Here is a 21,828-nt window from a genome sequence, read left to right as displayed (position 1 = left end):
TTAATGTAAGCATTTACAACATAATACAATACAAATACCGGTCTGTCGGTGTGGTTCCGCTCTCTGCTTGTCAAGCACTGCGGGCTCCTGGAAAACCGTATTTCAGGGCAGAGAGTTATTAGTGAACTTTATTATTGAGAGTTTGCGAGTCAGTTGCTGATAAATTCAACTTGATTGTGTTTTTTTTCCTTTAACTTTTATATTGCAAAAATAAGCCCTCACTGAATCAGTCACAGCTGGGGACTCAGGTGCTCATCACCTCTTGACAGTCCTGGCTAGACAATTAAACGTGCCAGCAGACCAACAGCATCTGCTAACAACCACCCTCAATAACAACTGGAATATAATCCATATGGAATCGGATATCATTTCTGGCTTCATACTCAGTGAGAGAATGCAGAACAGACTGAGTTTTCTGTTATAGGGGAATTGTGGGGAGACCTGTGATGGAGAAATAAAAATTACTGGTACATGCAGATCACAAACATCAATTTACTCCATCTGACATTCTTACTTGATTAAAATGAAACTTCTGTTCATTCATATGCTGACCTAAGCACTGAGAATGTCAGAACTTAAAAATGAATGAAAATCAATTTTCAGACACAGAATGTGTAGAAATTAAAAAAGTGCCAAAAATGCTTTGCAAGGTGTTTTATTGACAACCTAAATAACAGATGAGAATACACAAATTGCAATCCTGCTCCTACAATATCCCTATGGAAAACTGTATACGAAACATAACGACAAAAATATTTTTAAATTTCGTACACAACACCAGAAATACAGCAATTGTGTTACAAGCTCAATATCTATCTTGTAAAGAATAAACACTGATGTTTGTAATAGTTTTATTTCAGTTTTCTATAATAATATAGCTATGCAGCCAAAGCAGAATACAATACAAAAGCAACAGGAAATGAATGTCTTTTCTACAGTGGTTTATCTCAAAGATATCCAGTGCATTGCTGAAATATGTAGCTTAACATTTCACTAAATGAGATAAAAAGCGCGTGCCTTTGACACAAGAAAGTGTGCAAATCATAGTTTTATTCTACCAGCAGCCACTATAAACATTTCACTTGCATCGTGTAACACCATATGCATTTCTTTCTTAGCAGAGGAAGTTTAGAGATACTGTCACAAGTTCAATCACAACTTCCATTTGAAAATACATACATGAATGATGCTCTTATAAAATGTGCTAATAAACAAAAGCATGAAGGAACTTTACATAGAATTTACACAATGAGATACTCATGAGCACATTACAGAAAATATCAAGGCTTTAAAAACTTCTGTTGATCCTAAGCATTCACCTCGGATGTTCCTTTCAATAATTCTGATAGTTCCAAAATTGATCTTGATGAGTAGTTCCAGACCCTGGATGATCCTACTGGACCTGGACCTCCTATCTGAGTTTCAGTGGCTCACCACTAGCCACTGTGTTAGAGAGTCAATTAAACTCATTCAAAGTTGTGCGAAATGCAGAATCTATTTGGTGAAATTGTGACAGTGGTATCCTGCACTGTATGTCACATGGTGGGCTCAGCCAAACACACAGCTCTTACATGGCCCTGAAAGAGCACTCATTTGCAGAAGGTCGCTCTGTCATCCTCACACAAAATGCATTCAGACATTATACATCCCCACCATCTAAAACCCCTGTTCATCCACCCCAAAGCCTGTCATGTCAATCAAAGCCTGAACAATGGAGTTTTTTTACCTGGTGGTTACCTATGATGTACAGTATATAAGCGCCTCGTGTGGAGCTCAGTATTACTTTATTGCTTTTTGTCATTTGTGGATGCAGGACAAGTACACACAGAAAACCAATTTAAACATGGTTATTATCAGCCCTCTCTGCAGGTGCACAGCAGGAGGGCAAAACACAAGAAGCAACTCTATTTTAACAACACCTGTCTTCTGCTCAAACAGACAGGAGCTGTCAACTATCCTTGGGAAAATCACCACATTAATTCAAACCTTGCAATTACGAGCCTGATTATGCATAAACCACATCTGCAAATAAGTGCAATTGAACAGGCTTTCAAGCAGTGTTAGATTAGCATACATCAGACATTTAGATACAGTTCTATGGTATGTATTAGGTTTTTTAAATTATTTGTAAATTGTTGGATTCATGTTGTTGATTTAGAAGGCACTTTAACCTGTAAGTTAAAATATCATAAAATTACAGCATTTTAATTTGTATGAAACAATGTTAATTGTTCCCAGGATATTGCTGCCCTCTCCTGGTAAACACACCACATGGCACTTCCTATCGTTCCTGGACTCAGGTTGTGTTGGACAAAACGGTTCTGGCCAGGCTACTACTATGCTCTGGCAGAATAAAATGAGCACCATTCACAGTACATTTTTTTTATTTCACCGAAAGTAAATATACACTGGATTTACAATCCATGTTTGTACAAGTATGCGGCTGCCTTATTAACCAAGTGCTTTGGATAATGTGTAGAGGGGAAGAGATAAATGTCTGTTTTACTCTTCCACATAGTTGTCATCTTGGCCGTGGCACCTTTTTCTTGGGCCTGAAATTTCACAATTTCATTTCTCCATCATACCAAATGGAAACCCACATCAGGACACTGACACCACCCTGCCCGACAGTCCTCCGCAAGTATCACGGTTGGAACTTGTCATCTCTCTGCCTCTATATTCCTATGTGGGCTGGAGCTGAACTGCTGAAATTGGGATTCATCAAAGAAGTACCATCATTAAACTTAGGAAATCCCTAACTTACGTATAAAACAGTCAAGAATGACTTTCTTGTAGCTAACTGCCATTCATAGCCAAGCTTATGTCAGAGTCAATTAATTTTAATCTGTGTTTCTGCACCATCTGTCAGAAAGGGCTGTACAGTAATGGCGGAATGTAACATGGTGTACAGTAACTCTTGATAGGAGTCTGCGGCGATACTTGGTACATGTAATGCCATTGTTGTAAACTGGATGGTACAGGTATGCATCTTGAACAATACCTCTCCTACTCTGCTATTTGTACTGTATGTAGCATTCAAGTCAGAGAAATCTCAGTTTAAACCATTTACATGCTGCACAGGATGTGAAATTAGCCTGTCCATTATTTTCAGGCTTGCTCATTTTATACTGCAAGGGCATTGTATATTCAGAACAGTAAAACGATCATTACTACTCCTTCATTATTAATCCTAATACATTTTGATATATATATATATCGTGATATAAAACTGACACGCACCATACAAAAGACCGCAAACCTTACTACTTGTAACTCTCAGGGGCTGTATTAATCTTTAGGATTCAATTCATGAGACAAGATGTCATTTCACATTATGAGTTGGCACACAGTCCAAATTTCTTTCACAATTCCTAATAAATAGTGATGGATCTATTAAGGTTATTTTGCGTACAGCTCTGCATTGCTACCAATTTAGCAATAGTATAGCAATTCCTCAGGTGAAAACGAATCTATACTGTTGCAGTCACAAATATGACCGAAGACGCAAAATTCACAAGTAGAGTAAATGCAATGTGCACTGGAGACCCTGTAATTGTGGATTCCACTGTTAAATGGAATTGACTGTAATTGGTAGTGAGATATTTCAAATGTTTTGGCACATTCTGCTTTTTTACAGTATCGATGAAGTCCAAAACCAGTACGACCAACATTTCAAATACATGCCATTGTGATTTATTTTTGAGAACTAACTTTTAATATATTTTTCAGCAATATACACATGAAATGTTATGGAAATTAAGTGCCTGAAAGGGTAATAGGAAATGTGTAATTTTTCTGTATTAAAATTTATACTGTCCTGTTGTCTCATTTTTGGGATGAAACAAATCAAAATATAGACCACTATCATCTGTTAAACAATAATATTGTTTTAGAATAAAAAAAACACTAATACAGATAACTGAACATAGAAAACACATACAAATAAAATACTGTTTTATGACTTGTAGTCTTAACAAATTTGTAATTCTATACAACAGGAACATTTTGGTCGCTGATTTTCATATACTTTCAATTTGTACTGCTTACTTTGGTCAAAATGGTACCATCCATTTACTTTAAGCATTACATTTTGCATAGAGGAGAAAATTGTAAATAGTGCAACACAGCAAAACGTTAAAGGCAGAAAAGCATGTTACCTACCAGATTAATACGTCTATCAATAAGTTTTAATAGTGCAGAAACAATGATTATAGGAGCCTACATCTAACAAATAATTAACCCAGGGTGGATGGATATTTTACCGTGCAAATAATGTCCCATTTAAAGAATGCAGGAAGCTCAGTGTTTGCTTTCAACACTGCAGTCTAAAAGAGCTTAGGAACTTAAAAGCAGTACTATCACAGAGCCTAGCGTTTTCAAAAGGTGATTTACTATATTACTGAGCACACACTAAGAGTTATGGGGCATATAAGAGGAATATTGTTTCCAACCATGAACACTAATTGTCACCTACACTTCCTATAGAATAAAAGACGCAAACCTGAGGTGGCCGTTTGGCTTACCAAATTGGGCACTTATTTAAGATTAGCAGTTTCAAATCTGTGCCTTAGGTGCTGCAACGTAACAACTAGTGATGGAAGTGTACACTGCCACCTGTTAAGGTTTCTTCTGAAATCTGTCCCCATATTCAATCGGGGCAATATGAAACATACATGCTGCAAGTCAGAAAAAAATAGATGAAATAAAAAAATGGACACTTTGGAAAGGGGAGAGGGGGAGTATTTCACTGCAGTGTTCAAACACTGTTCAAAACAAACAGCAAAAAATGTTAAGATTAAGATGTACCCCAGCTGTTATAATTAATGAATAAAGAAAAGAATTCAGGGTTAAGATGACTGCCTGCCTGTAAATTTGACTGAATGAACTCATAAATACAGTTTTACTTGCAGTACTAATTCTTTCAGAAAATACTGTGTACTGTATTAACTGATATTTGGATCATGTTATGGGGTTGTTGTACTACAAAACAATCATGCTTATTATTTTGAGGGAAGAAATAACACTGAAGTAAGAACCACCTGTTATATACACGTTTAACATTTTGGTAATAAAAAGTCCTTGATTCCTTACTGACTTTGGTTTCCAGCCGACAGAACTACAGTTTTAAGAGTACAGGCCTTCTGCAATTTTTAGGACCTGACTTGTCTGCAAGTGTAAGAATGCACTAACACAGTACTGGAGAAAAAAAGAACATGAGTAACAAAAGACAAATGGCTGAAAGACAGACAACAATCTCAGTCAATTTTCTTTCCTCATCAGATGAAACATTCTTTTTTAAATGCAATGACAGTAGTTTGAACTAGCTAGCTGCAATCTACAGAACAAAACATGTCACATAATAAAAAACATAGTCTACTGCTCCTAAGCCCCACATGAACTCCGCCGATTTTAATGTAAATCTAATTCCATGAATGATTTCCACTTTGAATGAGTCACTCAGTTTTGAAAAATGAAAAGGGCCACATCTTCAGAACCATTTTGCACACCTTATTACACAGTAACTGCATCATTTACTAGCTGCCCCTTTTCCTCAAGGTAATTAAACTACTTACAGGAGAACAAAATCTAAGGCAAAGGCAAAGGCCTAGCAAAGAGTATCATCAATACAGAATAGAAAAAAACAGCATAAAATGAAATGAAAACTGAAGAAGTTTGCATTTTTTTCTTGTGTTAAGTGTTAACAGAAATAAGTGTTGCACAGTTTTATTTGTGAGCAGTTCAGAAAGGAAAAAAATAACATTAGTGTACAATACTGGAATGTAGACTGTGGTGAATACTATCATGATGAGGACACTAAAATTAAGGTGCATGTTCAGGGAAAAGCAAATTTATGCCTAACTTCCAGCAAAATAAAATATGTATATGCTTATAATAGTGGTGCAGCAGTCATTCTTGATTCTTACCTAGAATAAGGGAAAAAAAGCACTAAGAAAAAATGAAAAAATTGTTGCACTTCAAGGCAAAGACTTGGGATAAATAGGTTGGCACTGTCGGCAGCTGTGCACAATCAAAAATGTTATTACTTCAACTTTTTACAAGTTGGACAGTGTGCAAACAGATGACCTCACCACTGTAGAAAGGAGGAAAGAACAGTGTTATTTAAACGCAGTGTAACACGTTACTTATTCAGGGCCCTGTAAAGGGTGCTCTTTTCAAGGGTTTGATCGCTTAACAGCCAAAAAAATCTAAAAAAACATCCTTTCCCTCCGCTGTGATGTGAGATACAGGTATTTACTTCGTGACTGCCGCAGGTTCTGTATCCAGTAACTGCACAGTACTGTTAATAGTTCAAGTCAATCTTCAGCTCTTTATTTTAAAACTGTCTTGCAAAAAAAATTTTCCAAAGGCGGAGGTGGAAGTGAAGTGTATTTGGGAGAGATTCAGTTTACAAGCAAAGTGAGGGAAAATCCTGTACAGCTAACTGTCAATTACTTTCTGTAAATACTGCTGTGGCTTTTTTTCCTTTAGAAGAAAAGTAACATTTTTCTCTCAGAAATAGTATTTTAAAACCTTTTACTGGGAGTTAAAGATTTCATAGGTTTACTGTTCACTGAAACACTTTTGAATTTATATTTTAATTATGTTAATATAATGTTAATTATACATCAAATCAAATCACATCATTACCTGTGACAAGTAAACATGCAAAGAAATACATTTTGCATAGGTATTTCCATTATCCTTTATTTTGGCCTTTAAATTATCTTTTAAACACCCAAAGTGAATGTTTCTGGCTTTATTTTTACCAGCAAGAAGTTTATAAACCTCTTCCTGTTACTGTCAAACTCCAGCAAAGCTACACTTTTTCTAGAAAAAATCATATACTGGGGTTATTGAAAACATTTGAAATCTAAGCAATTGAGCAAAACACAAAAAGTGATGCATAAGTTTTTAAAAATCTCTTAGCAGGGTCAATGATCTATGAAAAGAGTTCACAGGGCTATAAAACAGCACAGAGAACAATCATAAACTGCATCACCAACTGTCATGAAACAGCTGTAACTATTAACTCCCTCCAAACTTCAGTCAACCTCCTGTACAATAGTAGTGCTATAGAAGCACTTTAATATTTAAATGCATTTCTATTGCATACGGCATAAATTTAGAAATTAATTAGAAGAACATGTTTGATGAACAGCATAATACAATACACAGCATTTTAAAAGATAGTTACGTATTTTCTCTATCACAATTCTAAATCAGCAGCTTATGTTGCCTATTTATTTAATACAATTGGCTATTTTTAAGGTTCTCTTTTGCTGTTGCTTATAGTGATTTAAATTTATATTCATAACAACTCCAAGACGGAATGGCAATTCCGAATAATAAATCTGTTCAATTCACAGGATATTTTGTATAGTTTGATTGCAAGATACATTAAAAAAATCTCATTATGCTGCATTTATTACACAACGCAGAGAATTTATGTTGAATGGCACATTATAACACTGGTTTGCTACAAAGCAGCAAATTCACACAGACACACAATCGAATAATTTTCTGCCAACTGTGTTCTATAAACCATTCGGTATGTATAAAATGAATATTTTTTACATTTGGATGGTTAGTTTCTATTGATATCAAAGTATGGATTAACCGTAGTCTAAACTGTAAGCACTGAAAGTTCTACTTAACATAATTCTATTTTTTATTTCATTGTCATTCCAGCATTTATGATTTGGTTGCTCTTTTAAAATATGCTTTATCACATTCTTTCTGTCCTGACACTGAGAAGCAACATACATTATCTTGCTACAATACATTCTGCTCCTTAGCCCATTTAAATAGGAAAACTATCAGCGAAACATTTAATGCTTGAAATTTGTTGTTCTTACAAAATTCTGTTTTCTGTAATAAAGCTGCCATCAAAAGGGGGAAAATACTTTGGCTTTCGGGTATGAGATTTATTGGAAGAGGTCTTGCTGAGCCACAGTGGAAACCTTCTCTAGCTAAACCTCAGGGTGACTTTTCTGGTTCGCATATTCTGTCCAGTTCAGACAGTCCAGCTACTTCCAGGAGAAATTGTGGAAAAATGGCTCACAAGAAGTCTTCATGAAAGCAGGACAAGAGAAGAAACTGAAATCTGTAAATAACAAAGGTCCTCTCTGTCCCATTTGTCACAAAGGGGCAAACGCACAATACACAGTAAGCACAGTTATCGACAAATGTTTGCAAATTTAGATTTTCATGCACAATCAATCTACAGTTAGTTTAATACACAAGCTAGCTAGCTCTCTTTTACTTCTATTGTTGCTTTATTGATGTTTTTAGACACCGAATTCCAATTTCAAATATGAGCACATTATGTAACAAATGTTTTGCAAAATCAGTGCAAACGGTCTTTTCCAAGGCTTCTTTGAAGCAAGACACTTTATCTCTTACCCAGTTTGACAGGGTATGTATATTAGCAATACAAGGGTGATGGGGAGTCAACTGTAGTAATCAAACCCTTTTTTGACGTGTGAATATCCAGCACCCCTAAACCAACCTCTGCTCTCCTACCTGTATAAGCCTTATATCACAAAAATATTTTACCACTATCAATCTAAATATTGTGCTGTCTTTGTACAATACACACAGCATATGGATTTCTAGCATAATACACTTTCAACTTTAAGGACAGCGGTTTCGACAGGGGAAACTTAGGCCTGGGGCACACAAGTGCATAGCATTGCATCCCTTCACTCTGCTTCCTGCTCTAGCACAACAAACACAAATCTGCATTGTGAGAGGAACTGGAACAGTAACATTAATGGAGGAGGAAGAAATTTCATAAGTATTAGGATGTTTACATTAAAACTGAAAGAAAAGATAGTGGGAAACCTTAACAGAGTTGGAAATGTATCTTCCCTCCAGTCCAGAGCATCTGACAAGAAAGGTTTCATCAGTATTTCAGGATGTCAAAATAGAGCTCAGAGGTACTGCTGGAGCCAGTGAGAGATAACCTGACAGACACATCACACTGAGGTTGAACACTTTTAGCCAAGACCACACGTGTCTGTCAAGAGGCACTTCAACAACTGGAGAAAGGTAAATGTGTGAGGATGCAAAGCCAAGTGAAGCAACGCAACGCTGTGGCCTTGGCCTGCCCAGAGTGCTGCAGCCTCTTTCTGTAAGAACCACCTCTGGGTCGATCTCTAAACTGGGAGTCCTCAGTTCTTATGCTTAAGGGCTGCAGTTCGGGAGCCCCTGCTGGTCTCCTTCAGTTACTGATAGCATGAGACCAGGTCAGATAATGAAAGTAATTAGTTAGGCTAATTAACTCTGGTGGAGGGCAAGCCAGGAGACCCTGCAACCTCCCAGGGCTGGAGCAGAGAACTCTTGCTCTAGACAGCTCCATGACAGGACAGATAGACAAATAAGTGGTAAGAGGCAGCAGATATATTCCCTTTGCCCCTGACCTGCCCCTGCCTCGCCCACATCAGTAAGGTGTGGTGCCCTCCCACTCCACCAGATACTGAACCTTGCCCTCTGGGGTGACCCTGCGTGCCAGCACCTGGTACTTCTCCCCACAGGTCAAGCGCCCTGCTGCCCCGAAGTAGCTGGTGATGGAGGACTTGAGGTGGGAGAGCGAGGAGTCGTCCTCGCTGATGCTCTCGAAGGTGTGGCTGTCGATGCCGTTGTCCAGGGGCTCGGGCGACTCGGCAGCGTCGAAGGCGCTCGGGCTGCTGTAGCTCTCCGTCGCCGGCCTCCGGGATGGCAACAGGGCGTAGTTGGAGGTCCGCAGCTTCCTCTTCCTGCTGCCCACGTTTTTTCTACAAGACAATTAAACAGCACTGTGTGTGCGGCCTTGTGGGACATTGGAGCACAATCATGGACTGGGAAGAGTCATAGCAAAGTAAGGCAGGAGAAGGGAAGAGAGAAAGTGCTAACTATGCAGCCAAAAAGTTCATCTCTGACTCCTCCAAGGAAGGACATGCCAGTACATAGTCACGGAGGGGGCGGGGGGGTATTATAGCGGTCACCTTCCCCTTCTTTCCATTTCTGAGCAAAATCTGATTGGGCAAGAATGTAGATCTCTGAGAGGACTACACTCCCTTTGATGTTATATAATTAAAAGAGAATCGATTGGGCAGGCTGGACTCGATAAGGTCTTTATCACACTAGGCTTCAGTTGTCGTATAATTTCACCATGATCTGGGGTCCTTTTGCGGGAAACCTGGAAGCAGCCCAGACGCAGGGGATTTTGTGGGGTGGGGGAAATGTTTTGTTCTGAAAAACATAATTTACCAAAATAATTAAAACCACTATACTGACTACATCACCGTCACTTTTGTTCTGCTAATGACGTTCCACATCTTTTTAAAAGCACTGAATATGTTAAGATGCTGGGTGTTAAATCACAGTGCAAACTGATCGATGTAAATGTGCAAATTCAAATACCATGAAGTTCTCAGACGTTTAAGTTGGAGTTTAAATGTGTGAAACAGTATTGTGGAAGAGAAATATGCACAAGAATCAATTATTTTTTAGCTAAAATAACTGTAGATTGTGGCAGTAATAACAACACTGCTCTGGTATTTCTTAAGTGTTACCATGACTCCCACTTCCTCTCCCAATAATCGACATTTTGGCCACCAATATCTGCACATTGTTGAGAGGACTTTCCTCCAGCCACCTACTGTACAACCGCTCCCCTTACACAAGCCAACTTTGACCAGCTTGCCATGGTGAAAGAGTGAGCAACACAGCTGATGACTTCACTGCTGTCAGCAGCACTTTAATAATGCCCACAGACTGACATCCTGTCTGTGAACAGGACAGGGAGAGAAGGTGGGCTCTGTTGTAGACACTCTGTGAGTCAACCTTGAAGGTGCCGTCAAAATTGCCCTTCTTAAAATGTTTCACACAGAAACAAAAATAAAGTGAGGTAATAACTAAAACTTGGTATGGGTATACCATATTCTTTCTGAAGATATTGTATTTTAAGAGCCAGCCAACATGGATTTGAAAGGGGACGCAGTGTTTAACTAGCTTACTAGAATTCTTTACGCAAGTACAAGGATACAGTAGTCGATAACACTAAAGCATTCCACAATGGCATACTGAGATGTCCAGCAGGCTTTTGATTAGGTCTGTAACAAAAGGTTGTCAAATATAAAGCTGCACTGAAAACTAGAACCAGCACATCATTCTAAGGGGAACCTTCCTTTTTTGGGTAGATGAAAGCATTGGTGTTGTAGGGACTGATTTTAGGCCTGTTGCTCTTTCCAATCTGTATCAATTATTTAGACTGTAGTGTGCTTAATTAAACTTGCATATGAAATATGCACAAACAAAGAGGGAGCAGCCAAGCTAGAAACATTAGCAAGGGAAGTACCTATATAAGAAGACTCAAACATAATCATGGACTGGACACACTTTTAGCAACATGTAGGGCTAATATGTGCAAAGTGGATCCCCTGCAACCCTGTATTGGAGGTTAGATGGATAGAAGACGAAGCATATAGAAATACACCATACTGTACATATCACATGAGGAACTGCAAGTCTCAGGGAGCTATGCATGAAAGAGATGTACATGTGTAGGTATGTTCCTCCATCAAGGCAATGTGGAAGAAGAAGAATAAAAGCAAACAGAATGACATATAGCAATAAGAGTATATAGAACACTAGTAAGTACTGTATACTAAAGTATGAAAGTTATGCTCAAGCGTCACAACACATTAGTAAGACCTCATTTAGAATATTGTGGTCACTTTTGCTTGCCCTACCACAGAGAGGATATTAATGCCTCAGAAAGAGCTTAAATAAGAGCAACAAGAGTGATTCATAGTTTAAGGGCATTGCCATATACTGTCACATTAAAGAAGATTAATATTTTCAATCTAGAACAAAAAGAGGTATGATCTAGGTATACAAAATTCTTAGGGGTATATAAAGGTTCAGCTCAGAAGACTATTTCACACTAAATTGTGAAACAAAGACAGAACCACAACTGAAAGCTTAAAGGAAATACATGTAAAATAAAGAGTAGGAAACTGTTCTTTATGGAAAGAGTTTTGGGTGTGTGGGACAGGCTTTTCAGCCATGTGGTTGGAAACGAAAATGTGAAGACTACTCACTCATTTCTTGAGTCTCCTTTGAAAACCCCTTTCCAGGCTGGAGACAGACTGAAAAGTGGGTACAGAATCCTGGTAGGTCTAACTTTTAGTTGTTGATTAACTAGGTACTTCCCAAATTTATTTTAAAGATCAAATACAGTAATTTTCCAAAGAAATTCTGACAAGTGTAGCTGTGCCCTTCTTAATAACGAGAAAGTGATAGTGAGTATCAATGCAAAGTGAATTAAACAAAGTCCTGCTGACACTATCTTTTCTCCTGGTACCTCTGACTAGACTTGCAGGAATATGGGATTACATGATCAATATCTTTATTACTTGGTCATTGTTCATGCTGTATACTTTATTATTACGTTTTGCATCTTATGGTCCTAAATTTAGTCCCCGATTATGAGCACATAATTTGCTTTACATGCGGCAACATTTTTTTCATTTCATCATTTAATACCACAACATTCTAGTCATCTTGTAAAACACAATAAGATTTAGGAGCTCTTTAGGGATTTGGAATGTAAGACACCATATAAAAATAATACATTCATATTTATTTAATATTTTTTAGTTTTTATCAGCCTTCTCATTTTAAATACTCTTAGGTCCTGGGATTGAATTCGGTCTGGACTTTGCAAGTTTTCCCTGTTTTTTCCAGTTACTCTAGTTCTCTCCCACTGTTAAAAGCTGGATAGTTAAACACTCTGCTAGATCTTGACAAATTCTGCACTGGGCTTCCACAATTTGGCCTTCATCAAGTCCTTTCAATTTGATTAATGTAATTTCTCACCTTCTTTGCTGTCTACTGCATTTCGAGGGGTCCTTTACTATATGTAAAAAAGCATTTGGGGACTCTTTGGGTACGAAAACACAATATGAATACAAGGCATTCTTACTATTATTTTTTCACTGTGGTTGATTTGGCTTAAATTGTTTAATTTACCATCCACAAGATGGCACTGTGGTTTGCTTTTTTTCTTTGTCTTTAAGCGTAGTTGTTTTACTTTTGCAGCCTTTTAAAGTTAAACAAAAATTGGGATTTAAAAAAAAAATAATTAACACAACTGTTCCAAAAAAAACTTTTGCTATTTTATTTCTATTCCACTGAGTGTCATTTTCTAGGGACTGCAAGCTACAATCCTGTGGGTAAATCTCTCAGGGTACATCAGAAGGCAAGAAACTCGCAGTGGGGTATTGTTCACAAGAGATAAAGGAATAAACTATGCAAATTCGCCCGTGTTCATTTTTTCTAATTTGGGAAATCCAAGATTGAGATAAATCATACCAGGGCTCAGCTTCTTCGATCTGCAAGACCTCTGTTCAGCTCTAGGGAACTGTCTACCAAACTCTTCAGCAATGTGCTGTCCCTTGGAAACTTCACTTTTATATAAGAAAGTTACCAGTGCTCATGAAATGCATGAATAATTAGGCAGCTATCTGAGTCTTAAAAAACAATGAAGGCAAAAATCAAAAGGAACACTCTGATTTAAAGAAAGGCTCAGATAGTGAAAGTGCTTGTTCAGAGTGCAGAATGGGCACTTTGGCTCAGAGGTTGCTGTTCCCACTCTGGCTCATGTCACTAGTCAACTGCAATGTGATTCCCCAAGCGGCACCACAACTTTGCTGGTCACAGCTGGCACGACCCAAGCTTGAACTAGCAATAAGACTTTAATTAAAGGTTAAGTAGGCTTCCCTGGTCTGCGATGATTGGCAGAATCTGACCAATCCAAGATCACTGAGATAACTGCAGCTGAAAAACAACGTACCCATCAGATCATGCAATCATTATTCCTTTAAACTTTAAATACTTGCCAGACCGTCCTTGTGACTTTAAGGTGAGAGCAATCATATGGAAAAGGCTGACATTATACTTAGAGGTCTGCTCCTCATTTCTGGGAACACAGTCAAGCCTGCCAATACAGAGCAACAGCAAAAAATGTAGGATCACCTGTGTTCTGGTTTGAACCGTCTAAGCGAGAGGACATTTTGTACAAGCATTGACAAGAGGAAAGGTAATGCAAATCTGACACAGATGTCTCTGAATGGTTATGCTGGGTTATAGTTGTTAAAATGCTTTAAAACCACAACCTAAAATGTATTTTTTTTGTGCTGATAGGACATGATAGAAATTTTCATACAAGTATTGATATTTACAATTTTGTCCATTGGGTACAGGGTTGTAATTTAAAAGCCTGTTTTTTTAATCAACATATAACCCAGCCTTTTCAACAGATCTAAACAAAGGTGAACAAAACTGCAAGTCAATAAATTCTGTACATTCTGCAGAGAATTCTGTATATTCTCTTGTTATCACCCTTCTTCTTCTGTAGCCAGTAATTCAAACTGCTGAAAGTTTCTTTTTTCTTCTTTTTTGTCCTGGAGTGGAAAGGGTAATTTATCATGTCCTACACCAACAGCACTTTGAAATATTACAGCTGAGCTATTAGTTCTCAGGATGAGACCTTAAAGGCTGTGAAAGTAGAACATGAGTCTAATTCTTTCCAGTAAGAAATACAATGTCTGGGTGTTGTGTTTCTACATTCAGGTTTGCTAACTTTAACGAAACTGTAAAACAGAACAGTAAAATGTCATAAAATAGCAGATGCTGGTAAACAGAGACTTAAAAATTAAACCAATTTGGCTACTGTTATTTTTGCATTTTCTCATAGGAACACATTAAGAGAAGAAAGTGAAATGTAGATTTAAAGGTAAAAACCACACCAACATAGAAAAATCCATGAATCACCTGCCATAGCTCAGTAATGTCAAGGTAGTTCACATCTTTTCCCTCCTTTATCCCACAAGTTAAAGGGTAACTGCAGAACTATATTCATATTTCTAGGCTAGAATGAATCAGCATTGATAAGTGAATTTCAAACAGCAATAAAAGTAAAATGTACACAGTAACTTGTAAAACCTCCAATTTACATCACAAAATAGTCAAAGTTTTCAGGTACACACAGCACCATATTCTGCGATTCAGAACGAGGCAACAAAACGTCTGGTGACATGAAGTGACCCTATTACACTGTAAACAAGCAGGCTTGTAGAAACAGCTCCTTTAATCCAACAGAATTGCTTTCGATTAAAACGGTTTTACAGACAAATACTACTTACTCATTAAATCTGCATGCAGATCATATTGGAACATTTCTGTGGTAAACCTGTACTTATTCACTCATAAATCTCAGTATATCAGTCATTATGGTGACTTGTGAGCAGGAAGGGCCACCTCACGTCACAATTAGTGGGAACTCGACAACATGCCAACTTACAGCACTTTCACTTGTGCTTAATTCAAAATGTGTCTATAATGTCAATGAATTTATCTTGTGACCGAGATTTAATAACCAGTCTGGGATGCTGGGTCTGCAGCTCCCCTTTAACAGTTTAATTCCAGTTTATTCCACTCCAGCCATGTCTGTAGATTAGGCAATCCTGGAAGAAATCATCTCTGACAGCTACTTCTGCCAGGTTTTCAGTCTGCTGGTTTATTGATTGCCTGCTTTAGAACGTGACGTAATTAAAAAAACAAGGAATTGAGGGTCTGATGAGGACGTCTCACACATACCTTTTATTTGGCATGTTTTAATGCAGAGCACCCTAGAGAAATGCTGGTTTAAACAGACTGGCTAACCTCTAGGACTTGCTTCAAGTTCAGTGTCAAAGCAAAATAAGAAATCCTGCTGCTGCTCTCTAGGACATTTGCTCCGTGACCTTTAAATTACTGTCACTTTAACACCCAATCTCTGGTGTCACAACTGCTTTGTTCCAGCTGATCTAAGCAATTGCCATTTATGTGTGTGTGCCGACTTCAATACGCTCCAGGACTGCAGGCTGTTATGAAAGTTCAGTCACAGGGTGGCCACAAGGAATATGTTCTGTCACTCTCAGGCCACCGCTGGCTGTAATAAACTCCTGGCAGGGGAGGACACCATGAGAAACACTGACTGATACACCAATCAATACTCCACAACACTGCCAATTGGTAGTGCAATGGTTTATTGCATTTCTCTATGAGTGATCTTGGTGCATAATAGCTCACAACTTTAAACAACCCCCACACCACTTTTTTAAAGGGATAGTCCTCACACATGACAAAGAAACTGCATGAAAAACATCAGCTTTGTACACTCAAGCCACAGACGTAGAAAACAAATTCATAGTAACCATATACTTGATGAACAAATTACAAAGTGTGGCAAAACATCTGGATACCTTCTAGTCTATCACTTCTTGGTGCACAACTGGTACACGGGTGGCTGCCAACAGACTGGGTTTTAATTTCATTACTAAGATATGAAATAATTAAAAACGTAAGCCAGTCACTTAATCCCACAGAGCTAAACGGGTCTGAGGTCCTGCAACCCCTATATATGCAGGCACAAAAGTTTGAAAAACAGCTCTCCAATCCTACCGGCACTCATAGGATATGCTTGTGGTAGCTGATCCAGATGTGCTTGCAGCATCTGTTGAGTCCAGGTCCAGGCTGAAGGTCTGTCCCGAACTCGTACTGAAAGGACATTATCACAGTCAGTGCTTCACCACAGGCAGTCTCATCCATCCTCTAATATTGGATAAGAAGCCTAAGCTTATTTTATACTTCACATTTTCATTTAAACTTCATTCCCGTCCAACTGTTCTGAGACCAGCCTGCTGTCTCAAGCCCTCTCCACACTGGATGCATGCTGTCATTTTCATTTGTCAGATGGAAAAGCTGTCCATCAAGCTGAATGCACAGTGGATGTGATAAAAACTCAGCAAAAAAAAACTAGAAGGATGAAGGTATCATCTACCAGCTCCAACAGAGCTGATAAAGATAGATGTAGACAGAAACAAAAACACAGGAAAGGTGATATTAGCTATGATAAAGATGTGTACAAAACTGAGGAGGCTGATAGAGGAGCTTAATGTGGTTCTGGGTACTTCAGGATGTCAACTTGTTCGCATGCTGTTGAGTTAAATTTTAGGTTTATTGATGAGCACAGGTTTACCCAGGCTCTGAAATATGAATTATTTAGCAAACCAACACTGGAGAGATTTGCAATTCATACATTTATTTATTAAATATTGATGTATATGATGTTTCCATCACAGACAGTGCATTTCTCGATAAAGAATAAAGAAAATGTAAAAACAAAAACACTGGTGGAGCACTAATTGCATTACACTGTTATACTTAACATAGCTTACTACCGATTCACAGTAATGTGCTCTCACCCAAGTGCTTTTAGAAAAGAAATCTTGTTTACAAGTTACGAGTATGTAATTTTTAAATTATTGTTACTGTACCTCCTACAGTAGAAATTGTTTTTTAAGCATACACAAATAAAAGAACAATGACATTAAAACTCAAATCTGCATTTTTAATTTAGTACAACCAAAAGTCTTTTAAGTTAAAAAAAAATAAATTATCCACAAGACCACACAGCGTAATTTGAATGAGTTGCAAGATACTTCTTATCTGTTTTCCACCACTAGTCAAAGTGATTTTAACTTGCTCATCCAATCAAACTTGTCCCTGGTGATGGACTGACCTTGTATGACAAGTAGGGATTCTGTGTGTGCAAGCTGCAACACAGAATGCACAGACCCGTGTTTGCAGTATGTGAGGTACTCATGGAAATATTCAGACAACAGACTGGGTGCACTTCTTGCAGTCCTTCTGTTAAATGCCATTTTGCATCACCAAGGTTGCAGACCCCACTCCCTGATATTTTTTAGGTCAGCCATCTCTTAAACATAGCTGGACTAAACTAAACACCTACCATGCTTGAAAAGCCCACCCAATTTGTTTTTCAATCTGACCCTTGGATTTGACCCTTGGCCCTAAACTTGATTCAGAAACTCTTTAACCGTTTTAGCAATGCTGATTTTTTTATCTATGATGCTGATGTGCTGCACATTGTAAAGGGTTAAGAAAGTGGTGATATAATATTATATATGATATATTATATATTATATTATTGTGACTAAAATCATGAATCCCTGCTTCGTCTCGAACAGCCCCAGGGAACCTTAGATTTAAAGTTGTGAACCACACATTAGAGATCGCCTGTCTGAAGCTGAATGTCTGAATGAGAAAATGAATTTTTTTTTTCTGGTACAGTACTGGTGCCAACTACACTGAATTCATGTAATTACTAAAAAAGTGAAGTAATGCAAGATGTGATGGAGGGATATTCAATTACAAACTTGTACAGGAAAGCAAAAAGGGATTTTTAATTTGATTTGAAGTATAAAATCTGAAGTAAAAACTGATCTCTAGTGTATAGTATGTACCATGTGGAATTAGATCATTTATCCTTCTTCTTTTGTTATAGCATATATTTCCAAGCTCTGACAACACTTTAAATGTTTCCAGATTTTTGTTTCTTTTTGCTAAAAACGTGCTGGAAGGTCATCCAGAGAAGAACTTTATCCTGGAAGGAGTCGCCATGTGTCAGCTACTCATAAACATCACCATGCCTGGTAAAGATATACTGTTTCTACCACCAGTGCAATGCAAATTATTAAAGAGGAAATGCATCACGAAGGGGAGATGCGAATGGAATGCACTTCTGTATTGCTGCAGGGCTCGAAAACGGCAGGAATTGAGCTCGTTGGTATAACTGTGGAAGGCTGATCCACAGATAACCTCCAAACCCCCCCTCCCCCCAACTCTGAATGTTTCTGCCTATGCTTCAATCTCTCAAATAAAGAAAATGTTATTGGTTTAATTTTCAAAAAGTAATGCACTCTGAATTAATTTATTATTCAAACTCAGCTGCCGGGGAAGGCCTTAACCTTTACAGAATGATGTAATTAAATGTCTTCACCTACCACATTGATAAAATATTTGAAACCACTTCAAGACCTTTAACAAGAGTATTTTCATAGGGAAAATCAATGCAAATTAAAGCAATTTTACTGCAAGCAATGATGATGATAAAATCTCTTGTATTCTAAGCTATGCAAGGGATAAGCAGTAATAAATGTATCTCTTTATATTTTGCAATAGAAGCAAACATCGAATACACACTACAGCTACTGCTGTAGAAGTATGTTAAATCATTTTCAGGAAAACAGTTGAGATAAAAAAATAAAGGACATAATGCTTGATGTAAGCACAATTATATTTCTGAAATGTAATGTTCAAGAAACAGCCATTGCTTCATTTGCACTGTCTTAGAAGACAATATGAACCTAGAAGTAGCCGGTCCATCCATTTTCTAACTGCTTTTTCCAGTTCAGGGTAGCGGGGGAGTTGGAACCTATCCTAGCAAGCGAAAAATAATTGGAGGAAATGTCAATTTATTTCTTAAACAATCAAGATTTTTTGAAGCGCTCTAATATCACGTTTTTTTTTGTTTCCCCATTCGGGAATTCCCTGACAGTTTTTGATCTCTTTGTTTCCCTTTGCACCTGTGTAAAAAATGGATTAAGATCAGTCTTTTCTGAGCTTGTTCACATCATCTCGTTAGCTTCAGACGAACGAAGAGAAACTACACAAACTGAGCAATAACAACACAATAAATAAGACATAAGAATCAAGGACTGAAATGGAATTTCTAAGAGGTTGCTGCTAGCTTTTAATACACTTTTATGTACAACAATCTGTGGTTATGAAGCAATTAACTCTAGAGGAAGAAGGAAAAAACGCACTGGGGACTGAAGATTCCATTAGTTATGAAATAAACCCCCCAAAAACGCCATAAAATGTTTTAACACTTCCTTGAATCCTCATGTTAAAAGTACAATGAAAGCTGTGGTTAAGACCAAAAAGTTTAAAATCAACTTATTACCTCAAATATTTCATTTCATGTTTATTTTACTTGAAAAATGATAAACTGATGTGTGAGCTGCTCCACCTTCAAAAGGGGATATTTTACTTCTTATGAAGGTCAGATGGCAGCGCTCCCTTCTGGGTTCGCAATAAAAAGGGAGAAAGAAAAGTGCTCTTAGGGTATTTCTTGCTAGATTAGTTTTATTTCCATTCAGTAAATTCAGGAAAAGGAACTACGCTGCGCATGAAGCCAGCACATTTTAAGAAATTGGAGTTCTGCTGGAAAATTCTCTAAACAAAAGCAAGGAGATGCTGATTTTAATTCTTACATACAAGCTTCGCACTGTATTTATCAAATCTGTAACACTATCAGTTCCAAAAACTGAATTTACTGTTGTTGCGTTGTTATGTGCTTTATGAAAAAAACAGATCAATGCAAGAAAAAGGGTACATTTCTTAAATACTGCTAATAGCAACAAACCTAAAATATACCTAATTTGATTGCAAGTGCTACTACTGTGCCCTTTTTCTTGTGTGTTATGTATGATGATGCAGTAGTTAGAATTGCTGCCTCACATAACTGGGGCCCTGGGTTCGATTCAGGACCTAAGGTGCTGTGAGCATGGACTTTGTACGTTCTACCCCAACTCACATGTACTCTATACACTGGTACACGTTCCTGGTATATTCCTGGTATACTGGTACCTATGTACATACTGGTAGGTTAATTGTCTTCTGGAATAAATGGCCCTGGTGTGAGCATGTGCTTGTCTGTGTCTGCCCTGTGATGGACTGACGTCCCACCCAGGGTGTATCCCGCCTTACACCCATTGCTTGCTGGGATGGGCTCCGGCTCCCCAGCGACCCTGAATTGGATAAAGCATTTAGAAAATGGATGAATGTATTAATGTCTGTGAATTTTACAACTGAGATACTGATACAAGCAGCATGCATTCTGAAGTTGAAATAAAAAATATGGAATGCTATTTAGAGGCACATTACCTTTTCAAACTCTGTAGTTCATCCAAAGTGAAGTCAAATATACTGGCCATATGGTGGTTTGTTCTCCAGGTGGATGTTAGGTCATTCTGTAATGTGATTACAAGTATTATTAAAGCAACATGTACGGACAATATAGGTTTCTCCTGCCAAGACCACACAAATCTGTTTAAAGGACACAGCTGCATGAAAGTACTGCTAAATTATTTCAAGGAAAAAAAAATCTTTTAACTTTGATCTACTGCAGAGGACTAATAGAAAATAAGGGGGCAGAGGGTCCGGACATTTGACAATAACATTCAGGTGGTAAAATGTGAGTGATTTTCCCCATTCGTCCAGAGCAGCAGCTTTAGACCACCATAATGGTGCATTAAATTACTAGTCTTATAAGGAAGAGGCTCAATTCACATTCCAGAATAGCATTCAGCACTCTCTGCAGTGACATGCAAACATCACTGGGCCACGGGCTGGCAGGTGTACCAAATACAATAGAGAGGACAATTTAAGCAGAGCAAAATCAGGACACACGTATGGGAATTTAGCCTCCCAGCAGAGCCAGGGGGTCTTCAACAGCTGCAAACAGTCAGGGTGTAAGTTCAATACAGGGTGCAATAGACAAACCAGCCATTCTGACGATGAACATAATGAACTGAACCAAGGGCCCAGCGCTGAGAGACAGCAATGCTGACCTCTGTGCCAACATGCCGCCCCTCCACAGCTTACATGTTCAACACAATTCAGCTCATACAGTATATATACCTACTGTCCACTACAGTCTGAACCAGCAGTGAGTCCAAATGATTGAAACCCTTCCTATCATATCTCTAGTACTGCAGGTATTTTTGCTCCCCTGAGGTGACCAGCGCCTGAAATCAATGCCCACTAGAAATCAAATTTCCAATGTTAGTGGATTAATAATGTTATCTAGACGATTAACAAATCTTTTGTAACACAATACTGCAATGGAATGGAGTGTCACGTCCAAAAGCG

At 38.0% G+C, this 21,828-nt stretch overlaps 1 protein-coding gene across 2 annotated transcripts in view; it reads right to left on the bottom strand.

Moving 5' to 3' along the window:
- Nucleotides 1-639: 639 nt before the first annotated feature.
- phf19 (PHD finger protein 19) overlaps nt 640-21,828 on the bottom strand; it is a 36,187-nt gene continuing 14,998 nt past the window's right edge. For both annotated transcript variants that reach the window (XM_015367261.2, XM_015367262.2), the window contains exons 13-15: nt 20,842-20,927; nt 16,492-16,587; nt 640-9,776 (exon numbers count right to left, since the gene is read on the bottom strand). In XM_015367261.2, coding sequence (XP_015222747.1) covers nt 9,443-9,776; nt 16,492-16,587; nt 20,842-20,927 — 516 coding nt within the window. In that variant the 3' untranslated portion in view covers nt 640-9,442. The remainder of the gene's footprint in view (nt 9,777-16,491; nt 16,588-20,841; nt 20,928-21,828) is intronic.

Source organism: Lepisosteus oculatus, chromosome 24, assembly GCF_040954835.1.
Source record: "Lepisosteus oculatus isolate fLepOcu1 chromosome 24, fLepOcu1.hap2, whole genome shotgun sequence".
NCBI classification, from domain to species: Eukaryota; Metazoa; Chordata; class Actinopteri; order Semionotiformes; family Lepisosteidae; genus Lepisosteus; species Lepisosteus oculatus.
The sequence above is the reverse complement of the archived record's forward strand: the minus strand, read 5'-3'. Positions and strand labels throughout refer to the sequence as shown.